At 39.7% G+C, this 21,316-nt stretch overlaps 1 protein-coding gene across 13 annotated transcripts in view; it reads left to right on the top strand.

Moving 5' to 3' along the window:
• mecom (MDS1 and EVI1 complex locus) overlaps positions 1-21,316 on the top strand; it is a 140,412-nt gene that overhangs the window by 111,072 nt on the left and 8,024 nt on the right. For 2 of the 13 annotated variants that reach the window (XM_048982356.1, XM_048982353.1), the window contains exons 3-11: positions 4,075-4,209; positions 8,366-8,468; positions 8,540-8,750; positions 8,942-9,089; positions 9,481-9,661; positions 13,476-14,829; positions 15,177-15,267; positions 16,134-16,160; positions 20,601-20,767. In XM_048982356.1, coding sequence (XP_048838313.1) covers positions 4,075-4,209; positions 8,366-8,468; positions 8,540-8,750; positions 8,942-9,089; positions 9,481-9,661; positions 13,476-14,829; positions 15,177-15,267; positions 16,134-16,160; positions 20,601-20,767 — 2,417 coding nt within the window. Of the gene's footprint in view, positions 1-1,933; positions 2,658-4,074; positions 4,210-8,365; positions 8,469-8,539; positions 8,751-8,941; positions 9,090-9,480; positions 9,662-13,475; positions 14,830-15,176; positions 15,268-16,133; positions 16,161-20,600; positions 20,768-21,316 lie in introns of those variants that run through there. The other 11 variants (XM_048982365.1, XM_048982364.1, XM_048982355.1 and 8 more) reach the window with 11 other exon arrangements.

Here is a 21,316-nt window from a genome sequence, read left to right as displayed (position 1 = left end):
ACTAGTCTTTGTAGGAATCCTGTATTATGTGTTGAAATGCAAATTTACAATGTACGAGCAAAATGGCACAAAAATATTAAGAGTGACTTAGAAATCATCATTAATAATTGTATTTTCTTTAAAACATTTTTTAAATTTATTGGTATTTATCATGATCCTTATTTGTAAATTTGTAATTTTAACTATTTGTAATTTTTAAAATTAGATGTTTCATTTTCACGTAAATATATATATATATATATATATATATATATATATATATATATATATATATATATATATATGTGTGTGTGTGTGTGTGTGTGTGTGTGTGTGTGTGTGTGGCTATATTTTACGCGACGAAACACTTTACACTTCTATAAGTAGTGAATAAATGGTTGTTGAAAGACAGTTCAAGAGGTACAATACAGCATGTTCGAATATTCTCTTCTTTTGTTTCTAGATAGGCCTAGGTCTTTCCAAGAAGATATTTTCGCATAAATACAAGTTACTCCTTAGTGTTTTGCTTTGAAAACTTTTAAACATCCATGCATAACGCAGAAAAACGTATGATTTTGATTGTCCATGTGAAAGTTTTAGTCAGTTCAGAACGCCATCTCCTGACAGACGGTTGTAGTGCAGGTACGTCTATTGACTGCAAAGGTTTCGATCACTTTTGCCCTAATTTACCTCGACTTGGTTCTGATACCACATTCCCTTTTGTTTATTCACCAACGTTTCCTCCTTTTCAGTAAGGACTCGGGAGTCCATCAAAAACCTCAATCAGATCCACGGAGCCCGAGCAATCACCTTCCCAGATTACTTGTATTTAATACACAATGCATCATAAAACAAATCCCTCATCCTGACAGGAAGAAAATAGAACAGCTCATAGCTCGAGCTTATCCCAATTTATGGCTAAATTAAAAAGGGTTTCAACAATGGACAAGTCCAGGAGAGGCAGGAAATCAATGGCCGGCGAACCGGGGTCTCTTTTTGGTTCTCAAGCAGCGCGGTGTATGGGAATCTCAGGCGAAGTCCGGCTTCTTTACACATAATTTTTCCTGTCCTTCCTACGTTTGCTCTGCGATTTTGTAAAACAATGGACATTATCTGAACTAGAAGTTCAATGTCATAGATAGCGGGCCACGGAGACATATTAATCATAATCGCATCGCATTAACCCTGCTCTCCCCCTGAGGTTGTGAGAAAGGAACTCACACTATCCTGCTTACAAATTACATTCCACAGTTAAACAAAGTAACTTATATTTTTTAAAATATTTGTTTAGTATCAATAATATCGCATGTGTGGTCATGAATCTGTAATTGAAAACATTTTTAACAGCATGCATTTAATACGTTATTTAACACTTCGTTTTTAACAGAGCAGTAACAGCTGAGAAAAAAAATGTTTTCTTCTAGGAAATCGATAAAATTCTGACTACAAATATATAATTGGTCTTTTAAATTTCTTTATATCATTGAATGAATAATATCCCCGATGTGCAAATGTGTGTCATGAAGCACCAGAGATATAGCGCTCCCTTCAAAGCAGGTGCAACGTCGGTAACACTAGAACATTTTGAATTGACGTTGGCAGAAAATATACAGAATATTAAAGTTGTTTCCGTCATACGATAAATCAATTTTCCTTATGCAAAAAGGTAATGAAAATAATTCGCCGTTCTTTCAAATAATTGTTAAGATGAAACTTTCGGTTATTAATAAATTATTTGATATATCTCATCAATCCAATAAACAGTTTTGGATGAGCTAGTAAAAAGAAAGAATGCAAAAAGTTTGACTTGGGAGTACTGGTTAGTTTTACCTGAACAATATTAGGGGCTGGTGCATTTCTTGTCAGTCTAACAGGACTTCGTTTTCCCGACCTTTCTCTGACCTTTTCTCCAAGCAGGCTGCTGTCGCTTTAAAAAATTACTGAGGGGAGCGTCGTTCAACTTCCGATCGCAGACAGGCGAGATACCCCGACTGCCTTGCATGGTATGGATGAGAGAGCAAGATTCCCTTTAAAGAGACAGTCTGTGAAACAGAAGCGCATCATATAGACGCCTGGAGATTCCGCCTTCTCTCTATCACCTTATCAAAAAGAGAAAGTATAGCAATCCTGCCCTTCAAGCGGAAACCGGACGATTTTTTTTCGAGGAACAGACAGGGTGGTTTTTTTGCATTACAAGTTGGAAAAATTAATAGTGCTATGGATTAACACGATGTCAAACTGACAAAAATAGAGAAGTTGAGGGACAGTATCAGGAGTTTGCAAAGAAAAGATATAAACATCCAGTTTTTTAAAAACTTTTTTGAGGGTTTTTTTGAGGATATAGGACAATGTACTGTTTGGACGCAATAAACGGCTATTAAAACAACATTTAATCATTTATGCTGTTGATGATTTTTATCCTTTTCCACCCATACTGAAGTTCAGAGAAATTTGACCGATATTCCGTGCATTTTTGTATTTCGATTTTCAAAAAGCATATATTACGGTAGGACAAAGTTTTTATTGCCTATTCCTTGTAAAAGTTCATAGGCATTGGATACTTTTATGAATACCGCATCGCATATAATTTTATTGTTGCATTAAGAGCAATAAAATGGCATGACAGTTTTGACTGCTATGTGCGGAGATTCAGGAGTTTTCTCCGCATCAGTGTTTAGGTGAGTTTTTTTTCTTTTCTTTTCTTTTCTTTTCTTTTTTGCTCGAAAATCATGGCTGTGGTTCTTTTAGCTAACTCATTACTTCCCGATCTAACTTGCTGTAGAATCTTCTTGATTAATCTTATGGGGAAAAGTTAAGACCGTTGTTTTATAATGTAAACAGCCTCGCATAACATTTTTGTGGGAATGCGCTGTATGAATGTTATACAAATGTAATGCTTCTCGTGGAAAAAACAATTCGTTCCCTTTTATGGTTATATTTTTCATCTTACGCGTTCGCTCTAATATATTTAAGTACGGTAAATTTACCTTTAAACATTTAAAAAAGTAAAACTAAATTCAATAGACGCTTAATTTGTTCATAGCTTCGTTTACTGTATTAAGGTAAATTCATAAAACCAAAAATTATTATTTTATAAATTAACTTATACATTATATATTAAAACAATTTATTTAGAATACCCATACTTATACTTTATTATTTTATTTTAAAACCTAGGCCTGTTGACTATTTAATAATTTAATACATGAATTCGTTTTTAATTTTTAAATCAACAATCTATTGAAGGTATGGATAATTTATTGGAAAAATTGCCTAGACCTATATGTAAATCCAAATAGTAAACTCTAAAATAAATTATGATAAAAAAATAAAAAGAAATATAAGATTTTGTATTGCAGTAATACTATGAATTGACTCCTTGAAAAGGACTTGACACCCATGTTACAGTCAGTTCAGGGATTATGTAAACTGTGCCAGCACTTTTGGCCTCTTTTCGATCCGCGGTAAGTGCCTTTTTATCCAGCACAATGTCGTAATTATAACTTCCTTTTGGTGGTAAACTTTCTAACATAAGGCTGACAATATCAATGCTGAAGTGAATGTAATTGAATAATATATGCAGGAAAATACATTTCAAGATGTTCCATGTCAATTATTTAAACAAAAATACATATTTTTTCAATAAATTTCAAACTGATTTACGGAAATTTGCAGTGTAGTTCTGTCCATTGTAGTGCATTGTACACATTGTTCGGTCAGTGTTTTAAAATAAACTTATATAATTACTGTAGTTTAAGAAGAATGAGGCATTTTTTTATTTTTAAATATTTCAGTGGTTTTGTTTAAAAAATTCTCAGTAAACCATCATAAAATAAAAGCTATACATGTATACATAAATTACACAGTGTGTGTGTGTGTGTGTGTGTGTGTGTGTTTCTGTGAGAGAGCGAGTTTACATATTTGTCTGGGTGTTTTTCTGTGTTTCTGCATCTGGATGCAGACTCCTGCCATGTACCTCCAGTTTCTCCATGGGAGGTACAGGTTCTTTCCATGAATGCTTCAGGTTAAGATAGAGATCAGCAGGGTGATCTTTGCCTCCACCCCCCCTCTTCTCTCTCCTCTCTGTGTGTGCAGAATTCGGATGAGTCAAGCCATGTGAAGTTCTGCGTGGATGCCAGCGGCTCTGATACCAGGAGCTGGCTCCAAAACATCCAGTTTGCTCCGCTGGCCCACCAGCACAACCTGAAGCTGTGCCAAGTAGATGATCAGGTATGTGGAGCACAACGATGTGACCGGTGGCTGCGGCCTGCCACGTCGTACCTGCCGCCTCTTGCCTGACGCCTCTTGCCTGCCTCAGAGCAGTACAGAGCTGCTGTTTTGATCTGGCTGCCTGATACCTTCCCCCTCAGCAGACCGCCGTGTGCGTATCGCTCTGTTTGTTTTCAGTAATTGTGTCTTGGCTTTAGTGTGAAGGACCACAGGAGCAGCTTCCAAAGAGCTAGCTATGCTGATACTTACAGCACTCTTCCTACACTTACATAACAAACTCTGAGCTATCCCGGGAATGTTCGATTCTTGAGCTCCTTAGTGCATGGGGGTTTCTCCTTTGACTGGTGAGCCTGCCTTCAGGAGGCACACTTTGGGCTGTTCCTCTAAGGAAGTCATGGTCTTATCAACACTTTATGTGGGAATTTTCAAAATCCAGTTGCCAGTTGTCATTTCATCTAGAAAAAAAAGATTCATTCATTCATTATGGAAGTTTTAGAATCAAATTTAATCAAAGTCTACGATATTTTTGTTATATATCAGAAAATAAGGAAGTGTGACTTTTACACCTTTTAATAATATTTTAGAAAATCATGTAATAATATTAAGCAGGTTAAATACCAGTATTGACTTATTTTCAACTAAAAATATTTTACTAGATGGCATAAAATAAAATTTCACCTGAGGCTGTAATTGTAATTTTGAAATTAGGAATAAAATGAACAGTGGTTTCATCAGTATGGTGGAGCATATTACAATGTCTGTCACATAACATAATGACAGTTCTGCATCTTTTCTATTAATATACATATTTAATAACATTATTATGTTATAACAATTATTTGGACTATACAATCTCATTATGTATAATGCAGCATAATCACATAAATATTTATGTTAATATCAATGTCAATTAAATTATTAATAGCATACTGTATATTACTGAACATTTCTGAATATGGTTTATTATTGAAGATGCCTTGTCAGCAAACATTTACAAATATGTACATTAACAGTAATGACAGGTCATAGTAAGTAGCAGCATTTATTACAGAATTGTGAAAGACAAAGTTAAACATGATACTTTAGTAGTGACCAGTTTAGCACCTGATCTGTATACAGTACTCACAAAGGCTTTTGAGCATCTACTATATATTGTATATATTTTATCAAACATTTTTACTTTCTGTGTGCTTGCAAGTCATTTTAACAACCACAGGACCAGTGTAAGAAAATGTAATTCCTCTGTCATGAGCTCTCATTTATACTTGAATCAGATCAAAAATTTAACCAGTTTGCTAATTACTCATAACAAATTTCTTTGCTCTCTCCCACTGAGGGCAGGTCAGTCTCCATTGATCTGAGACCACATTAAACATTGTATTATACATATGTTTATCTTAACAATGAATGCAATGCATGTAATGAGTCTGTTTTCCATTGAGTGAAATTTTTAAAAAGATCTAAAATTTATCTTACAAAATGTACAATAGATTTGGGTTGTTCAGAGAAGAGAGAGAAAGGGGATTAGAAAAAAGTAGAGGCCATTTAAAAAGGGAAGAGATTTGTCACCTGTCATTGTCATGAAGAGGCACAGGGACTGTGTCCAGCATTCACAGTGTAGGAGGCCTAGTGTCTGGAAATAAGAACACAGCTCGGTACGCTCAGTTCAGTCATAACAAAGGAAATTATTAAATGTTCCAGATAATTATCATTTGCTTTGGATAAGGTTGAATTCTATGTGAAAAACTGTTTTTGGTTTTCATTTACGCAGTAGTTAAATATGTTTGTTTGGCTTTTTGGGGCAGTCTGAAGTCACAGGTGGTGATGACTGTAATTTCCAGTTGCCATGAATGGTAACATCAGCACTGTTTATTTTATTTTTTGTGTGTCCGCATGTCATACTGTGTCAAACTCATGGCTGGTTCCAGATGAACTCCCAGAAGTTTACTCTGTTTAATTATATTGCTTCTTGGGTCAATAAATCCTTGAAAAACTTTTTGTTGAAAAAGTACATTTATGCAATACCAGACAAAAATCTTGAAACACGTACAGAAAATCATTTATTTATCAGTATGATAATGACCCAGAGCACACCTCAAGGCTATGTTAGTACCGTATTATCTTGTGAACAAGGAAAGAGATGGAGTGACAGGCCACCTGGCCCCCATAATCCCCAGACCTGAACCCAATATAGCTGCTTTGGGATGAGTTGGATCAAAGAGTAAAAGCAAGGTAGCCAATTTGTGCCCAGAACTTGTAGAAACTCCCACAGCACTTTTGGAGAAACATTCCAGGTCACTATAACTGGAAGCTGGTTGAAAGGATGCAGAGTCTGCAATGCTGACATAGATGCAAAAGGGGGCTGTTTTGAACAGTGTAAACTTTGAGAATATCTGAGATACTGAACGCTTAACTTGGTTGTTGCAATATTATGTATTACTTACTGCTTCAAGACCTTTTACTATAAGGTGAATACTGTAGGTGAAATAGAGACCACTGCATCAAAAGCATGTGTGTCCTGACTTTTGACTGGTGCTGTATACTCTGTCAGAGCACTGCTTCCTTTTGCAAGGAGAAGACATGCTGATAATTGCCCATAGTATGTGATTATACTTGTGACTGTGTTTTATGTGTTTTCCCTACAATGTAGTGGAATCCCATCCAGGGTGTTTCCCCAACTCTGTGCTGCCTGGGACAGACTCCAGACATCCCACTACCCTGTACTGGGTAGGAGACTGGAAAGGATACAGACAGACAGATGGAATATTGACATAGAAACCATTCCCCTCAATTACTTATCATTAGGCAATAGTGGAAATAATGATGATCAGATTATACTTTGAAGGCAGCATTACTTTGTGACATATGCTGCACGATGTTGAGTTGTAACTAAAGCTCAGTCTAGCAGTTTATTGCTTAAAATTTACACTCAAATTGTTGGGCCCATTTTGCCCCACAGCAGAGTTGTGGGATGATAATTGTGCCATATATATTCAAACCAGTGATTCTAGAGACTAATAAAGAAATAAATGAGGAAAGTGGGACATTTAAGAACAAACTATAGGTCATAGGAACAAAGACTCCCGACTTTTTAAGTCTTTTTGTATAGGTGAGTATAAGTGTTAGTATTCCTACTGTTAAATGGAAAAGACTAAAGTTTCCAGAAGCAACATCCTCTTTCTCTCGTGGTGTTCTTGTAGCTAATCTTCAGAATTTTACTGTAAACATGATCTTATACATTAGAGCAGCTTTTAAACATCTAAGGTTAATTCACTAATATCAGCGTTAGCAGTGAGGTCATACAGTCCATTCCCAGATTGCTGCCACGCTTTCTTTCTAGACTGCTTTCCGAACTACTGCGCTTCATTTGCATCGAGCATATATCATACTCTCTAAAGAGGCACACAGTAACTCCCTGACTTTTCCTCACCTTCTTTTTATTGTTTGATAGTCATATTATTTCAGTGAGTTCATGTAAAAGGTGAAAATGTTTGTGCTATCTGTAATCTGCAGGAAAGAGCTCAGACCTCTGTTCTCAGGTCCTGCTCAGTTCCCTGCATTCTTTCTAAAACAATAGGGCACCATTTTATCCCCAGGACTGCAGTAACCGACGTTTGTGTTCCAGCAGAGATGATGTCATGCAGAGGCATTCAACAGTTCGATTTGAACTGTCTTCAAGGATAATGCCTCTTTAACCTTTGTGTTTCCGAGAAGCCACAGTCATGTTCTAATAACTCACAATCCAAATGTCAGCACTTTGCTAGACAGGAAACTAATAAGTTAAACCTTCAAGCAGTGCCAAAAATCATTGGTTTTCAATTGTTTCAAGAGAACTATTGTGTTTGCAAGGGAAGTTGAGCGATCTCATAGCTTCTGTGTTATTCCACACATATCTGTGGAAGCATTAACATAGTGTGGCTTTGGAGTGTACTTTTGAATGTGCTAATTTCTCACAGAAGCACTGTTATTCAATAAATGTTTTACAGTACTGATGAGTTTAATGGAAAATCATCAGTGTTCCTTATCTCTTCTTGTAGCTGTATATGCATCTGTGTGAGGATCAGAGAGGGAAGACAGAGAATTGGGGAGATGGGAAATGTGTTCTGCATTGCTGTCTATAATTGTTGATTGTTTTTTATTTGCTTCTGATTTGCAGATATTTTATAGAGTTACACGCGACATTCAAGCTGGTGAGGAGCTACTACTTTTCATGAAGGCAGAGGAATATTCACACGAGGCCATGGCACCTGACATTCATGGTCAGTTTCATTAATCTCGGTGATAGAACAATCATCTTGCATTTAGACACCAAATTCACACACATGTACAGTGTGTTTTACATTGTCTGTTGTCACAGAGGAAAGGCAGTATCGTTGTGAGGACTGTGACCAGAACTTTGAGTCCAGGACAGAGCTGCTGGATCACCAGAAACAGCCATGTGGGACGCCACTCTCTAGCTTCTCTTTACCCAACCAGGGGGATGCTTCCTGTAGCCCTCAGGAGTACAGGGACTGTGATCAGGAGTTGCCAGACGTGCAGAGGTGAGCAACAATGTCAGTGGATATTTGTCCAAAGATCTCTTTCATTTTTCAGAGAGTATATATTATTCAGTTTTTATTAATTTGGGAATAATCTCGATGTTTTAGACCTTTGAAATGATGATATAATAAATGCAGTATCATGGCATTAGATGTAGAATGTTACATGAGAATTAATGTTTCCTGTCCTTTAGTCTGGAGACACATGCCCTGGCCAGTGCGGAGGAACGGGAATATAAATGTGACCAGTGCCCTAAAGCCTTTAACTGGAAATCCAATCTGATTCGGCATCAGATGTCACATGATAGCGGCAAGCACTACGAGTGTGAAAACTGCTCAAAGGTACAGTGAAGACTTTAACTGAAATCATCAAGCAGTTTTGACTGTCTCTGCCGGCTCCTGGAGGATGGGCTCCCCCTTTGAGTCTGGTCCCTCCCAAGGTTTCTTCCTTCTTGGGAGTTTTTCCTTGCCACTGTCGCCTATGGCTTACTCACTGGGGGCTTTGAGACGATGTTATGTCGTGATACTGTGCTATACAAAAATAAAATTGTTGTTGTTGTTTTCTCATAGTGCTTAGAGATTATTGGTTTATTTTGCGTGCAGTATGCTTAAGCATATTTGAATACTGCTGTCGCTGTTGGCATTCCTGCAGGTATGAATGTCTTTGAATGTCTGTTTGTTTGCGGGGGTTCAGGAGGGTGACCCTCCCATTTGGTCTCTCATCCCTCCCCAGCAGGTGTTCACAGACCCCAGTAACCTACAGAGACACATCCGCTCGCAGCACGTGGGGGCACGCGCACACGCCTGCCCCGACTGCGGCAAGACTTTCGCCACATCGTCGGGCCTCAAGCAGCACAAGCACATCCACAGTAGTGTCAAGCCCTTCATATGTAAGTCAGTCAGAATCTTCATATGTAAGTCTGCACTCTTTTCTAGCTCCATTGAGAGCAATTTTGTGCAATAGCCTTGTTGTAAACTGTTAATAATTGAATTTATTATTGAAAATGAATTAATTCTTATTATAAAACTATGTATTTTACAAAATTACACCCACTGTCACTGTCTTCATCTTAAAATGATTTGTAATGATGAAGAATAATAAAAAAAATATTTAGCAAAATTATATTTTGCAGTGGTTATCCTAAAGCCTGTAATTTGATTCTACTTTGCAGGATTGTGCATTTAATTCCTATATGGTTTGAATGTTAAAAATCAGCCTGGATTTTCATCAGTAGAGTATGTGTGAGAGTATTAAGGAACAAAAGCAGATTGGACATACAATGACTGATACCCAATTCTACCCAGACTCACTCAGAATTCCAGACTATCCAAACGATCACACAACGATCCCCATGTTGATTTATATACATCACCCTGCTAACCATTCCTCCATAATGCTCTGAGTGATGTTGCTCAGCTTATAAGTATCAGTACCGCCAAATAGCAACCATATGTAAGCCTTCAATATACTTAAAATAGGACTCAATTGAAGGTAATCAGCAGAAAATATGGAGCCATAACTACCAACTAATGGCTGAGCTAAGCAGCCACCACACACTAAACAGCTGTGCATAAGCGTTTAAGGGCCTGCAAGAATGTCTGCCCTGCTCCAGCACTACGTTAGCTTGTTGAACACAACCTGCTACCAGATTACATTGTGTTCACCCAGAAGAAATTGAATCAAATGCTCAGATATAATCCTTTATTTAAGTTAGAACAGATTTTTATTTGCTACTTCGAGAAATGTGCCGTGATGTAAAGCTGCGGTCTTTCAGAATCTCCAGAGCACTTGGGTGTCTGTCCCTCACTACTGCTCAAAGATTTACTGCAAGATGTTACAATAAAACACACACATCACACAGTCCGTGGTGTCAGGCCTGTCTCCAGAGACAACAAAACGATAACAGCAATCAATCCCAAAGACGCCTTTTCATATTTCATCTTTCCTAAATATTCCAATGAAAAGCAATCATTAATATATATTGCAGTTCATTGGTAAGCCACTTTATTTATGTTTTTTTATCCCTTCTCTTGAACCAGGAGTTATATACAATTATATATTGCATGATTATATAATATTTATGGTGAGCTAAGCTGGTAATTAAAATGCTTGATAAATAGGATGTGACAGAACGGAGCGTACAGTGGTATGATGTATAACGCCCGGCAGGCTGTGCTGTAGGGCACTAAAACAGACTGCATGACCAGCTGCAGGGGGTGCAGTGCCAGGCACATTTGTGGGTGTGGGCAGGCTGAGTGGCCCCTTAGGGGTCACGGTGCCACGGGACATGACAGGTACTGTAAAGGGAAGCGCCAGACAGGACTTCAGTCTATGGGAACCAGTCCTGCAGGATAGCATTCATTCAACTCAGCTTCCTCCTCCTTCTTAAAATAGATCCATTGTGTTGCATGTCTTTGTGTCTCCATCTCTGAGAATATCTAGTATCTTGCGGTGCATCACTGGCTCTGTCCATTTCTCACCATGTTGGTCTTTCTTGCCCATAACTGCCAGTCATTTTGAGCAAATCACCTGATGAACATCATAACACGGACAGGATATTATAGGTGGCCGTCTTGTGCGACGGCATATTAAATGCAAGCAAAAATACAAATACCGACAAAATGTCTTTGTCTTCTTGCAAATGTGAACCTTAATGTAGAGATATGCATTATTTGGGGAACTATTACTCTGATGTGTGGGTAGAAATAATGTTTAATCAGGTAAAAAAACATATAAACATATAAAAACATATAACACAAAAATATAGAAAAATTTACTCTATATATCAAAAGATGTAAATTTGCAGGCAGTTTCTTGTCAACTCAAAAATATTTGGCAGACCTACTTCAAACTTTGCAGAGGCAAGTATGGATGACGAACTGGAAGTAAATAAATTCAGAGACAGATTCCCCCAAAATTGAAGCAGCACCACTTAGTGGCAGCAAAAGGAAGGGTGACAGCAGATGACATTTCACCTTGTAAATGGGAAGAATCATAAAGTATTTGATGGATCTTATTACTGTTTCACAAAAACATCATATGGATGAAGTTATAGGTAAATTGTCCCAAAATGAAGCAGCAGCACCGTATTGCAGCAAAGGATGAAAACAGCACCTGTAGAAGACAGTAACTCAGAAAGTATTCTCCAGATCTTTTACAATCTTTGCAGACACGTTACATGGGTGAAGATTTGAAAGTGGTCAAATTCTAAGACAAATCAAAGCAAAACTGAAGCAATAGCACTTAGTGGCAACAAAGGGAAGGGTGACTTCGATAAGATGCTTAACCTTGTGAACAGGATAACTCATGTCGATTTTATTACTGTATATACTTTATTTGATATTTGTTGGATCTTATTGGCACTTCATAAAAACATTACATGGATGAAAATCTACATCTAATAGGCCAGAGACAAATCACCCAAAATTGAAACAGCGATGAGAGGAGAAGGCAGAGGCTGTAAAGGGAGGTTTGAAGACTAAGTTGGGCTTTTATGGCCTTTCAATACAGATAAGCCTGTCGGGTAGCTTTGGGCGGTATCACAGCAATATTTTTGTAATACTGTATATTCATTTGGTGAAACTTATTATGGGATAAGATAGTAAGCATGCCATATGCATGCATGCTTATCTTAACTAGTCAAGCATTAAAATAAACATGTTTAGTTACAAAGTTACAATGCCAATATAACAACTATTTTTTAGTTTTCTAGTGTTTCGCTTTGACAACTGAGGGATCTGGCACATTATGCAGATTTTATATGGGGCCTGTGGAGCAATTTTTGCCAGCAAGCTGGAGCTTGTGTGTGGCCCCTGTATATACCATATGTATATTTTTCTGTTACAGTAATTAGTGTTATATCACATCAGTCATAGTGTAAAAGAGGAAAAAAATAGAACATAAATATTTTAAAATACAAAAAAAATAAATTATACATCACATTTTTATACATGGAAATTAAAACATAAACAAAGGAATACAAGGAACTACCTAACTGGTATGTAAAGATTCTTCAAATTAGCATGTAAGTTAAATGTGCAATAAATGAAAAGATGTAGTTTCAGAATTACATGTCATAGCTAGAATTCACAGCACACATTTATTGGCTTTCACCTTTCCAGGTGATCTATTGTGCTTCTGAAGGCAGTGCTTCTAGAAATAGTAGAGGTTGGGGAGTGTGGGATGAGATGATGGATTAGATAGACAGAGCAGGATACTGGGCAACAGAATGCTGTCATTCCGACAGCCCCCTTATCTACTTATTGTTTAAACTCATTATTACTTTCAACTAAAGTGTGTTTCTGAATTTCTGTCTCTTGGCTCGTGCTGTGTGCTGCTTGTATGATTTATGACATCTGTAGAACAATGAAACCGTGATAGGTTAAATAGTGTAATTCCCACAATAAAAATACAACAAACCTACTTCTCCTGTTTTGTCTCAGACTCAGGGCCTGTGTACCTTACATAACCCAATGTTTCCCAATCCGGTCCTCAGGGGCCCACAGACAGTGAGCTGTCTGGGAGAGAGCTGGTAAGGAGCAGAAATGTAGACCGTCTGTGGGTCCCCAAGAACTGAGCTGGGAAACACTACACTAGTATGATTTCTTTTAATGAACTGGTTTACCTTAATTGGCTTGACGTGAAAGATGGCTGACAGGACTTGTTGCTCTGGACCAATATCTGTGCTGTGTGTGATGGGGATATGTCTGTCTCCGTGTCCACTGCAGGTGAGGTGTGTCACAAGTCCTACACACAGTTCTCCAACCTGTGCCGCCACAAGCGGATGCATGCCGACTGCCGGACACAGATCAAGTGCAAGGACTGCGGCCAGATGTTCAGCACCACATCCTCACTAAACAAGCATCGTCGTTTCTGTGAGGGGAAGAACCATTTTGCTACAGGAGGCCTATTTCCACAGGGGATGTCACTCCAGGGCGCCGCCGCGCTGGACAAAGCAGGAATTGCTGGGATGACTCACGGCAGTCATGGATTGGCAGACTACTTTGGGACTAACAGACACCATAGCAGCCTGACATTCCCCACAGCTCCCAGCTTTCCCTTTAGCTTCCCTGGCCTTTTCCCCTCTGGACTGTACCACCGACCTCCACTCATTCCCAGCACATCCCCAGTGAAGGGGCCGTCAGGTTTGGAACACCCAGGTAACAACCCCTTAATGCCGTCGCTGCAACAATGCCCAGGTGACCGGGACCTGATCAAAGTGCTAGATAAAGAGTCCCCTCTTGAGCCATCTAAGGTCACGAAACTCCAGATGGAGGCATCCTCTGAGCCAAGGTGTGCCGCTAAACTGAGTGACCAATCGGAGAGCAGCGACCTGGATGATGTCAGCACCCCGAGTGGCAGTGATTTGGAGACCACATCTGGCTCAGAACTTGAGAGTGACCTCGAGAGTGACCGAGAAAGGACTCGGGACAATGGCAAAGTGACAAAGAGAAAGTCTGGAAGCCCCCAAACCCTGCCCTTAGTTAATAACAACAACAAGGATTTCATCGGCAACAGCCTCTTTCCGCAGACTCTGGACGAGCACACAGCTGTTTCTGGTGCAGTCAATGACTCCATCAAGGCCATTGCTTCAATCGCAGAGAAATACTTTGGATCTACAGGGCTCTCTGGACTGCAAGACAAAAAGGTGGGTGCATTGCCATACCCAACCATGTTCCCCCTTCCCTTCTTCCCAGGCTTTTCACCACCCCTCTACCCTTTCCCTGAGAGAGACCTGCAGCCATCCACTCTAAAGGGAGAGTCGCAGTCTCCCAGGGCCGAGGCCAAGAAAGGCCAAAGCAGGAACTCTGATTCACCGTTTGACCTCACTACCAAACGCAAGGAGGAGAAACTCACTCCCTTTCCATCCTCAAAGCCTGACGTGTCACAAGCAGCCAGTCAGGACCAGCCGCTGGATCTAAGCATGGGCAGCAGGAGTCGCAATGGACCTGGCATGACAGACCCAGACTCAAAGAAGAACCACATGTTTGGAGAGCAGAAGGCAGAGACAGAATCACAGAAAGCAGACTCCTCATTGCAACATGCTCGGCCCACGCCCTTCTTCATGGATCCCATTTACAGGTAATGTGAATCCGCAGCACCAAGCTACAGAAGCTAATCAAAGCGGTGGTGTGTGGCTCATCCTCTGTGCCTGTGATTGGAAGGTTGCCATTCAAACACCGCCTCAGCAGAATAGTCCCATGTCTGTGGGCCCATGAAGAAGGGCCTTAACCCCCAGATACCCAGGCACCATAGGTGAACGCCCATTGCTGTTAATTTCCCCACAGAGATCAATAACGTATCCTTATTCTTATTATGTTACACTGAATGAAATGATTACATTCTGCATTTTTCACGAAATAGCACACTGAAGAGTGTGTTCTTGTGTTGTTCCATGCCAATAAGAGCTAACAGAATTCTAATATTAGCAGGGTTGAAAAAAGGAAGATCAGTGATCCGTTTGAGGCTCTCAAGGAGAAGTACATGCGGCCAGGTCCTGGATTCCTTTTTCACCCACAGGTATGTGGTGAGCTCCATCACTGGTGTTATTCCTCCCAGACACAATCAAGTTTCAGTTGCTCCTAAAGACCCTACGCAAATTTCAAGGCAATTCAACTAGATTACACTGATTTCAGAAATAAACAGTTTAGGGAAGGAAGTTTGGATGGATGTGGATAGTTGGTATTGTACCTTTTTCAGTTTAGTTTCTTAAATCACAGAATACTGTGAATTTTTCAAAAAAAAGCACCTTTAATGACCTGGTCCTCTCTCATGTGGAATCATCGTAAATTGTATCCATCTGAACATGTGTGTGACTGGATTAGAGAATCAGAACATCTCCTTTAGAAAAGGAGACGATATGGTGGCATCCCCTGGCGGGCCCAGTCACACTTCTGTACAGTGATTGATTTGTATAGATGTACAGGTCACTTTAGAAGAAGGACGAAAGACAATTTAAATTTTTTATTATAAATTATGGAATTATAATTATGGACCATCAGACTGAGTGACCTGCCACTCATTTACAAAGTATGTCAGGATCCTGTAAGGGGTAGAGTTAACATTTTGTCTGTTATCTCTGCATATTCTCACAGAGCATAAGAACAGAAAAACACTTCAGCCTGTATTAAAAACCTGGCGTGAGTTTCCCGAAGCCTTCTTAACGCTACGTTGTTCATAAGATCTACAGTATGTTAAAGGATAGAACTTACAAATAATGTAACGTTAAGGAGGCTTCAGGAAACTCACCCCTGATCAAGACAGGTACGGGCTGCTACTTTCTTCCACAGACCATCTGTTATGATTTCTCCCCTCCTGAAACTCCACCATATTTGCTATAAATGCAGGTTTATTCTAACTATTGTTTGTCTTTGTTCTACTTCCAGTTTCGTATGCCCGACCAGAGGACCTGGGTAAGTTGCTTTGTACACAAACTTCTTGCTCATATGCTTCAGAATTATAACTCTCCAGCCATGTCTGCAAAAAAGTAATGCATGACCCGTTAGGTTGATGCAGTATTTGATATGTATTACTTCATTGCATCAGAAACCTTTACCATAAGGTGTATAGAAGCTAAAACGGAGACCAATGCATTAATAGCAGGTGTGTCCAGTCTTTTGACTGGTACTGTACTTTGAAAATGAGGAATTGTATAGTGAGATATATATTATATGTGTGTGTTAGTCAATTTATATTCAGTATATAGAACATGTGCAATAGAAACACTACAGTCCCTTTAAAACAAAAGGAGAATACATAATACAAAAAGGAAGGAGAAAAGCGGAACAAAAAGAGGAGGGGAGAAGCAGGGAAGGTGTTAGAGGAGAAATGACTGTGGTTGCAACCAGCATGCTGGTGTTCTGTTAGAATTGGCCTGGTGTGCTATATATATATATACACACCCCCCAAATAAATACGCTTATGTATTGGCAATTAAATTCTGAATGCAGTTTGAGTGACCTAGACAAAGCTTTGCAACTTTCATCCATTCCATTGTCCAATAGGTTTCATGTGCACTTGTCGCATAATCAAATGCAGCTGAGAATAAGACTGCTGTACAACTGAGCCTCATTAGTGTACATATGTATGTTCGGCAATTTGAAAACTGCCCTGTAGTAAAAAGACAAGATCATAAACATATTTTTGAAAAGGAACATTTCAGAAAAAATAGTGATCTTGAACCAACAACCTACTGCAATGGGGAGGAAAAAAGAAGACAAGTCTGGTAAACGGACAGTACAGTGATGATTATCTGAAATATGAATTCACATTTCTGTTGATTAGCAATTAATCAATGATGTGCCCTGTGATAATTACTTTATAAAAGTGTGCCGAGGCAAAAAATGGCCGGGAAACACTTGTTTAGGCAAGAATATTGTTTCCATACATACATTGCCATCCATCCATTTTCCAAACCGCTTATCCTACTGGGTTGCGGGGGGTCCAGAGCCTATCCCAGAAGCAATGGGCACGAGGCGGGGAACAACCCAGGATGGGGGGCCAGCCCATCGCAGGGCACACTCACACACCATTCACACACACATGCACACCTATGGGCAATTTACCAACTCCAATTAGCCTCCACACTCCACACACACTCCACACACACATGTAACCCAGGCGGGGACTTGAACCCGGGTCCAAGAGTTGTGAGGCAACAGTGCTAACCACTGCACCACCATGCCACCTCCCATACGCCAGTCAAAGGGTTTTGAATATTTTGACTTTGTTGTGATTTATTACACTTTAAGAACAATTAGTTCCACTTGAAAAACAAAGGCCCAAGACGGCAAGTAATGCTACAAATGACAAATACTGCAATGTAGCAAATAGGGGCTATACCTAAGACTTCTTCACATACTCACCTTTCCCACTCAGTATATTATTCTCAGTGTATTTTTCTGAAACTTCATTCAAACACTGCTGTAGAAGGGCCCCCAAATGATCCGAACTAGTTGGCCCTGTAGCCTTGACCTTTCAATCCTTTTTATCCCAGACTAACACAATGGGGTTAAGGTCAGGTGACTGTGCAGGCCTGGTCATCACTTTCACAGGTGACTGTGCAGGCCTGGCCATCACTTTCACAGGTCACTGTGCAGGCCAGACCATCACTTTCACAGGTCACTGTGCAGGCCAACTCATCACTTTCACATGTGACTGTGCAGGCCAGGCCATCACTTTCCCTGTTCCTTCATCTTCCTTCTTCAGATGGTTTGGCCAAGGATATTTCAATGAGCACATGCTAAAGTATGGGATTTTTGAAACACATTTCACCATCATTGAAAATATGTATAGTATAATAGCCTCTTTTAATGCAGATGCTGAGGCCAATACTGCTCTTCCATCACCTCACATGGTGGAGGAACAGAGGGGTCAAACTCATTATGTTTATCAGTGTCACAGACATGGCACTGAAGAATGACGGAATGAGCACTCTGATGACTGCTGTAGATAATGGAGCCTGCTGATAACATTAATAGTATTTGCTTTTTTGGGAGGGAAGCTAAACGAATGGGTGGAAATGTGGCCCTGCTCCGCATCACTTCCATGGTAATGGCCTCTCAAGACAGGAGTGGGAGGTGGGGTGCTGTGTTCTAATTGTCTCTTTGGAAATTAAGGGGTAATGGTGTTTTTGCAGTGAAGGGGGTTCCTATTTCAGACATCTGGTTCCAGATAAAATCAACAATGCATCTTGCTAATTTCCCAACACTCAGCCTCACTGTCATTTAAAGAAAGCCAATCAGCAGCAGTCTGCCGAGACACTGGAACGTAAACATGCAGTTAACCAGAGTGCCTGGACATATACTTGTGCAAATGCTTATTTGTGTCTCAGTCCTTACCTGCCTATTACTGCATGGCCCTAGGTAAAAACCATACATTTTAAAACAAGTTGGTTATCATAAAGGCTTACGAAAGGCAAAACACGCAAAAAAATGCACATTGATGAAAATTGTGACCTATCAACTGGGACACACAGAAAGGTAAAGCCATGTTTACAAGGTTTAATGGATCAACATTAAGCATAATATCACAACATATCTTACACCAAGAATGTATAGATAAATTTACTCTTTATTTTTGTTTGCTTTAGAAAAAAAAGATAATACATAATTTGACATAAGTCCAGTGATAAGACAATTTGATATTGATATTCTTTACCAATTGGGCAGAAAATTAATTTAGTGACCTAGGCTCATGATGAGCAAAGGTGCTTAGGGTTGCAGAAATCACCATTCTCTCATGGCATGTGGAACAGTGGGAGTAACATCGATATTTTGTAAAGATGAACAGAACAACCAGCAGAAGTTTGCTAGTCACAGAAGCAGGTAAAGCAGTTAATCAAGGAGCTGAACAGCAAACACGTGAAAGGGCTCATTGCTTCAGCTTGGAGTTACAGTGTCAGGTCTTCAGCACACTGAGGACAGCTGACAGGTTTAATACCGCTAATGTTTGCATGAATAATGGCATATACCAAAAAGCAGAAATAAACTATATTTTACTCAAGTCCATAAAGAGGGCAATGAAACATATATTGCATGTTTTTAAGAAATATGAAAGCTTTTCATTTTGATCTAGATAGCTATAGTGCTCCAATGCAGAAACAGTCTGATTCATGCTCCTGGCACCAGCTTAATCACCGCCTCACAATCAAATGGAGTTGACACACCACATCCTCTGTGGGCACTAGTGCAAGCTCTCGGCTGCTGGGTTCTGACCGTCAAGGCAGTCAGGAACTTTACAATCCACTGTCATTTCTAATCAGCTTCTCCTCGCTGGGGTTATCAGTCATGGATCAGATTTCCTTCCCAGCCTCTTGCGTGGCCCATGGAGGAGCACAGGGGGCTGTGGGGGGGGGGGGGTGATGGAGTGCCGTGCCGGAAGCGACGGCCCGGATCACTGCTGATTTGTGACTGTATTAAACAAGAAAATACAAAAAAAATTCAATACACACAAAGTAATGCAAATTTGTATCCTCTGGAAAAGAATGTAGGTAGAGCTGAGTAGAGCTGATGGGGGACTGGCAGGCTGGGGCCTTCAGGGAGGCTCCCCTCTCCGCCCAGTGATATCATTATTACCCGTGTCTGGCCCTTGATCAGTAATGTCAACATCTTTCATATTGACGAATGTGCTGTCCGCTCGCATTGTGCAGGGAATGGTTTACAGCCCGCCAGTGATTATGAATCACACCGCAGCTCAGCCACTCTCCACCCAGCACCGGGCACATTCCCCCTTGACAACTATATGCATCTACACTTTCCTCAGAGGACTCTCACCATATTGGATGAAAGACTTTTAGCAAATTGGCAGTGCTTTCTGTGTTTCTATGGGAGCATGTGTGTGAACGCGCTGCTTGTGAATAGAAGGGCCCCATAGTAGCTTCACTGGGCTGTATCAGCCATCAGCTTTAACAAAAAAGGCTTTCCTCTTACCACAAAATTTATGAAAATTAATTAACATTTAATGCAGTTTTTATTTCACATTATCTACAAAGGTTATATGTGCAGGGCGATTAGCGTGTGCTGTGAAGGGTATAATCACCTACAGTCAAAATTTTTAAAAAGTAATTTAAAAAAAAAGTTTACCTCTGAGAGAGCACCAGGCCACAGATTAGTGTCTGCACGAATAACAGGGTTTATATGTAGTGCTAATCTAAGTCAGAACAAAAGAGAAATAGACGACCATATGACGGCATTCTAGTGTATAAAGCAGGAAATACACACACGTGAGTATAACTGCAAGTTAAACAACATAATCATAAACACAGCTGTAAAAAGAAGCAAAATAGGACCATTTTCCTGCAGAGTATGCTTTTCTTGTTTGTAGCAACCAATTGGACTCTCTTTTCCTTCCAGATGTCAGCCATAGAGAACATGGCAGAGAAACTGGAGACGTTTAACTCCCTCAAACCAGAAGCCGGTGACCTCATGCGTTCTGTCCCATCCGTTTTTGACTTCAGGGCCCCCCCAAGTACTATCCCAGACACCCTGTTGCGTAAGGGCAAGGAACGCTACACATGCAGGTAATGACAGGGTTAATAAAAGACTTAATTAGTGACTTAATTACTTGGGGGCTAAATGGGAGTTGCACTCCAGTCCTGCATAACTCAAGTATTTACACACTGACGTTTTCCTGATCACATGATTGATATGCTTCATGAGCTTGGGGGCTGCGTTTCATGTGTTTCTGTCTGATTTCTGATTTCCCCACTCATGATCCAGTCAGCATTTATTCATCTAAGTATTTTCCTTCTGGACAATAGGATTCTAATATGGCGTAGAATACATTACTCATATTCTTTCAATGCATAAAAGGAGTAAGCAACGTCATGCATGATTGAAGAATGGTTCACAATTACTAACAAAAAAAAACTAAATTTGTTCGTATTTGCATGTATTAATTTCCTGCCATCACCTTACTCTAATACTATATTATGGCAACTGAAAGAATTTTGAAAAATCTGCAAAACAATTATATTCATTATGACTGATCTCACATAATTCTAACACTTAGAATGGATTGTATATATTAATTAAAGTGGATCTTCTGAGAACTTTTATAGTAATTTGTG

Source organism: Brienomyrus brachyistius, chromosome 17 (assembly GCF_023856365.1).
Source record: "Brienomyrus brachyistius isolate T26 chromosome 17, BBRACH_0.4, whole genome shotgun sequence".
Lineage (NCBI taxonomy): Eukaryota > Metazoa > Chordata > Actinopteri > Osteoglossiformes > Mormyridae > Brienomyrus > Brienomyrus brachyistius.
The sequence above is the reverse complement of the archived record's forward strand: the minus strand, read 5'-3'. Positions and strand labels throughout refer to the sequence as shown.